The sequence below is a fragment of the Pinus tabuliformis genome, chromosome X (assembly GCF_031772625.1).
Source record: "Pinus tabuliformis cultivar Carrire ecotype Pingquan chromosome X, CPIR1, whole genome shotgun sequence".
In the NCBI taxonomy this organism is placed as follows: domain Eukaryota; kingdom Viridiplantae; phylum Streptophyta; class Pinopsida; order Pinales; family Pinaceae; genus Pinus; species Pinus tabuliformis.
Genome location: NC_142308.1, coordinates 1,451,672,328 through 1,451,678,035, shown reverse-complemented (window position 1 = coordinate 1,451,678,035; position 5,708 = coordinate 1,451,672,328). Strand labels below are relative to the sequence as shown.

The 5,708-nt window shown below is 33.2% G+C and overlaps 1 protein-coding gene across 1 annotated transcript; it reads right to left on the bottom strand.

Moving 5' to 3' along the window:
- Window positions 1–2,550: 2,550 nt before the first annotated feature.
- LOC149145483 (protein GLUTAMINE DUMPER 1-like) lies at window positions 2,551–3,382 on the bottom strand. The gene has a single exon (XM_089453007.1). The coding sequence runs from the start codon at window positions 3,346–3,348 to the stop codon at window positions 3,001–3,003; it is 348 nt and encodes a 115-aa protein (XP_089309133.1). The 5' UTR covers window positions 3,349–3,382; the 3' UTR covers window positions 2,551–3,000.
- Window positions 3,383–5,708: the final 2,326 nt, after the last annotated feature.

Sequence of the window (5,708 nt, the reverse complement as noted above, 5' to 3'; positions counted from 1 at the left end):
CTCTTCCTAGATTTGAAGACTTGTCCACACTATCTTTGATTTTTAATGAATTTTTGTTTACAATTTATTCTGGAAATGAAGGAGGTTTATCTGGCATTTATTATTGGAGGAGGGTATTCCTGCTATATTCTCGGTCATTAGATTTATGCATCCTGTTCGGAAATTTAGAGCATGCTTCCTGTCAAACCCTTATCAAATATAAATTTCGACTTTTATTGTTCGGTAACATTCCTTAGTTCTTTAATTCGTTATTATGCACTTCCAGTTAGTTGAATTTGCTCATGGAAATAACCCTGTTTACAGTTTGTAGTTGCTGTTTTAATCTTGTTAGATCAGTTTCGTTTGGCTTGTAACTGAGGCCGTTCTCTTTCTTGCTTAAATGAATTAGTGGATAGAGGGACGGCTCTTTGAACACAATATTTGCACTGTATTCCTTTCATTTTTTTTTACAGTATAAATTCGGGCCGCGAGTACTCATATGTTTGATTATTGGTATTAATTAGTAATTTTGGATTTTACTCTGATCCAGGAGGGTTTGCCTATGGTAAACCTAATGGAAGAATTCCTCTCGGAAGTTCTATTGCTCTAGGATACATACATTGTCCTTCAAGTTTTTCCAGTTTATTCAGTTCTTAGGTAAGCATTTGTCGTCTAAATTTACTGGTTCAGTCAATTCTTTTAATAATATGAATAATCCTGTTTCAAGTTTCATGTATACCATAGCTTATATACTTTTGTTCAAGTACCTAATCATTTACTAGCATAGTACTTCTGTTTCAAGTTATACTATCTACCAACATAATACTTGTTCTATTTTAGAATACCTTAAATGAACAACTTAACCACTTATGTTTCCACACATACAATTATTTATCATTATACATAATTCTATTCAAGAACCTGTTATTAGTTAGCATAAGTACTTCTCTTTTGATATGCATTTAGCTCTCAAGAAGTAAAAAAAATAATTATCTGTCCTTGGAAATTAAATCACACTCGACTATTTGGTCCAGCTCGCTTCCTCCCAACCTTGAGAATCACTTCCAAGCCCGAGTCTCCCCCAGAGCTGCTGCTCAATGCAGTAAGACTAGCAATCTCTGTTATAGCCATCTGGTGTTCACAAGCCATAACATATAGCTATCCGGTGTTCACAAGCCATAACATATAGCGATCTGGTGTTCACAAGACATAGCATATATTCTTTGTTTAACATATCAACACAGAGATTATCTTTCAGTCTTTTCTCTCCTATTTCTCCTATTTCAGGTACACCTACCCTCTTGATCGTTTGGAGAATAAATCTTTTTGGAAGTAGTTAGGGATAAGTAACTGCCTACCCTAACTATCTCAAATGTGAAAGTTACATATAAGTCATAAAATTATTGCTTTATGCACCTTTAATCAAAATAATAATATTAAAACTTAAATACTCATGTCTATTTTGCTTAACTTTATTTTAATGTAAAACTGTTGTTTATAGAAAACGAGACGTTAAATTTCAAAACGAATTATTCATGAAAGTAGTGTTGACGTTGTTACAATCGAAAAGTTTGAAATTTATTTCGAATTTATATTTTATTAGAGTGGAATTTGGATTTAATTTTCTTTTTAGTGATGATCGAAACTTATAATTATGTATTCAAATGAATTATAAACCTAAGTTTATGTACGCAAGCAATCTATAATAATGAGAATTAAAGTTAAATATTAAACAAAATAAAAATAAATCTATGTCTGGCAATTAACAGCGGTTTGTAAGCTTCAAATATAATATATAAACAACAAATAAACGCATAACCGATCATTTTCCACATATACAGCCTCCTAATGAAACATGATAAAGCTGATCCGCTCTTTTGTCTTGGTCGGAAGCACTGGACTCGTCCTTTGAATTTCCTTGGCAGCTTAACTTATGTGATATATGTCGGCTAAGGTAGTCACCATTTTTTTTGGCAGAGGAAAAAAAACACTGGTTTAACTTGTCCTTTCCTGGGTAGTTTAACTTATGTGATATAAGTTGGTTAATACAATTGTAAAAATATCATGCAAATATATAATTTTTATTTTACAGTGACATAAGCTCTGTATCGTCCAGATAAAGATACAATACATATGTGGCCAAAGATTATAAATTCAAAATAAACAAAAAGGAATGCAAAAAGTTAACCCATAATAGGACTACATAACAGTGACGTGACGTGAGTGCTCAAATATTCAGCAAATATAATGAGTATTGATAACAAAGAACTTATGGGAATTGTAATATAAATTGGTATTGATACAATACATATGTGGCCAAAGATTATAAATTCAAAATAAACAAAAAGAAATGCAAAAAGTTAACGCATAATAAGACTACAGAACAGTGACGTGACGTGAGCGCTCAAATATTTAGCAAATATAATTAGTATTGATAACAAAGAACTTATGGGAATTTTAATATAGTGGGTATTGAAAACATAGAACTTGGGGGAATTGTATGGAACTAGCCCTTATAACAGCGTTATCCTCCCAAGTACTGATACTGCATGTGGCGGACACGGTAAGACCTTTTTTGGACAGTGTATTTGTCGGTAAGACAATTTTTGGACAGTGTATTTGTTATAGTGTTCCATTCCCTGTAAATATGGTGAAATGTGATGCAGACATTAGAATTTAAATGTGCAATACACCATCACCATTCTATACCATAATAGGTTATAAATGTCGGAAAACTTGACAATTTACAGTTCAATAGAAATCGAACAACAAAATCTCATACCAAAGGGCACTGATATTTTCGCAGCTGCAACTGCAGCCTGAATCGCTCCCTTATCCATTACATAAAATACTACACATCAACCTCTAAATTTCCTTTCATATATGTAATTTCCGGGCCTATATCTATAAGTACACGCCCATTAACTTCAACTTATCTCACAGCTCTATCTCATGATAATATCTACATCATCTGTAAACAAGAATGACAAACTCAGTGCAATATATGTTCTCAAGGGGTTTTTAAACTTCATGCACAGCCATGCTGGTCGGTTTAGCAATAAAGCTGGGCTTCTCATCCCCCGCCATAACAACAATCACTCTCATTTGGTACTTATCATCTGAAAGGCTTGACATATCTTCCCCCATCTCAATCTTCCCGTCTTCAACATGATCGGCATCACGATTCTCTGATCCGTTATTTTGTTGATGCCCCGAATAGCCTGCACTACACTCCTTGAAGTATGAACATGCTAGAAGAATGAGAGCAAAGGTTATGAGAAAGAGCATGGCACCCACTCCTCCTAACAGATAGGGAACTGGAGACTTCCATACTGATAAATGACTGGTTTCTGGGCTTAGACTTGACATTACTCCTGCACTCCTGCACTGCTCTTCGACCACAAATTCCTTTCACATGCCCTTGCATTATATTTAAAGATGAAGCTGGTATTGCGTTATACCGCACAATACTGACCGTGTCAAGACGATATTGCGACCCTTCATAAAACAATGCACCTGGACACTTCTTAGCGAACATTGCACCTGGACACTCTTCCAGAAACAAATATTCTAATACGCATTATTAGTTGTCTGGACCCTAACCCTATGCTTTTGAAATTTTTTAAATTGAAATCATCACGCCTGTAAGTCTCGTGACTAGGGAATTGAATTACTTCAAAAGCTGTGAATAGCGTCAATGTCAATTATGTGGTCGGATAACTATACGTGGCGCGCAGGTCTGGAATTTCGGAATTTCAAAACACTGTTAAATTTGGTTTTCACACCTTTTTTTTTTTTTAACCATTTTTTTTTGCAATTTTATGAAAAAACTAATTGTATTTGACAACCAAATTGCCTATCAAATTCATTAACTAATATATGTAAAGCTATCACTCCAAAATGAATAGTCATCCCATTTAACCATATACATTATCAGACTAATGACATATACTACCACTACGGTGGCCATTAATGGAGCCATAGCTAGATGTTCCAGATATATATTGTTCGCCATCAAATTCCGTCCCTCGCTGCGGGTAGTGCTATCACATATATATTGTTCGGCATCAAATTCCGTCCGTCGCTGCGGATAGTGCTATCAGATATATATTGTTCGCCATCAAATTCCGTCCCTTGCTGCGGGTAGTGCTATCAGATATATATTGTTCGCCATCAAATTCCGTCCTCTCGCTGCGGGTAGTGCTATCCTCCTACGCAATTCTCGTACCCGATTGTCAGAGTCTCCATAACGTTATTGGTGAGCAGCAGTCCGAAAATGTGACGTCTGGAATGCTTATCCACTAAGCACCACACTTGGTCGATTCTCCATCTCCGATTACGGTCTTGACGAACGGTGACGGTCTAGAAAATACAGAAAGCATAGTTATTGTTTAACTAGCGGAGGAAATTTCTGTAAAGTTATGGAAATTTTAGTCATATTTAGAGAAAATTTGGTAAAGATTTTTATAAATCCAAGTTATAGTTGCTAAAATTTAAAATTTTAGGTGTCTAGTATTGAATCCATTTCTACCACCTAAAACACAACTAGAACACTACCTCTACAAAAAATTTTAAATTTTTTTACACAAATTCCAGCCACTTTTAATAATGCAAGCAATTCCTCCCCTCAGACAACTCGGAAAACAAACGCGATTGGCCCTGATGATGGCTTTTCACGGGGACGTTTTCCTGATTCGTGTGCTGCGTGGCTGTGACACGACCAGGAAGGAAGATGTGTTGAACGTATAAAGAAAATAATGAAGGATATGACACGTAATGTCTTTACCATTCATATAATTGCTTATATCAATTGCCCAAAAGGTTCGAGAAGACGGCTCATAGTATTTTTTAAATCGAAGAAGTTTATTTTGGTTTTTATAATTAAACAAATAACAATCGATATCTTAAATTTAAATTTAAATTTAAATTTTTTTATCATTTTTTTAATGTTTTTGTTTATATCTAATGCTATGGAGTTTAGAGTTAAATTTATTATATAGTAATCTATGTCTCTCTTTTTTGTAAGTTTGAGTGAATCTAAATGTAGTTGATAAAAAGCCAATCTTAAGAATGAGTTCATAGACTAAATAAATTGATTGAAGAATAAAACCAACATCTTAAGTACGGATCTAATATGAGCAGAGAGGGATCAAATTTCTTCACATGTAAACTTTTTTAGAGTGCAAAATATGATATGTTAATTTTCATTGTTTAAATTGTATTTTCGAACACTAAATAAAAAATATATATTACCAAATAAATATTTTAACCATAAAAACTTAACCCTTTATATATATATATATATATATATATATATATATATATATATATGTGAAACTGATATACATAAATTAGTTAGAATAGATCTTCAAATAGTTTATTTAAATCTCTTCTTGAATTATTTTTGAAAAGTATAAAATTTAAACATCTAATTCACACTTTTTTGCTTGTAATTATCTTACAACATATTCATTTTTATTTTAATTATAGTCGATATTATTTTTCTATTTAGAACGTAATTTTTAATTTTAATTTTAATTTTGAAGGGGCACCGATGGACAGACAACTTTACACATCCCCTCATACTGGGTTGTCCAATGCTAATGTTATCCATTCAAATGTGTAATGCACTTAATAATCAAGAGTTATAATCATTCTCAATTGCTTTCAACTTTAGAGTTTGAATTTTAATCTTGTCTCCAAATAAATGTCAAGTAAATGTTAATCAT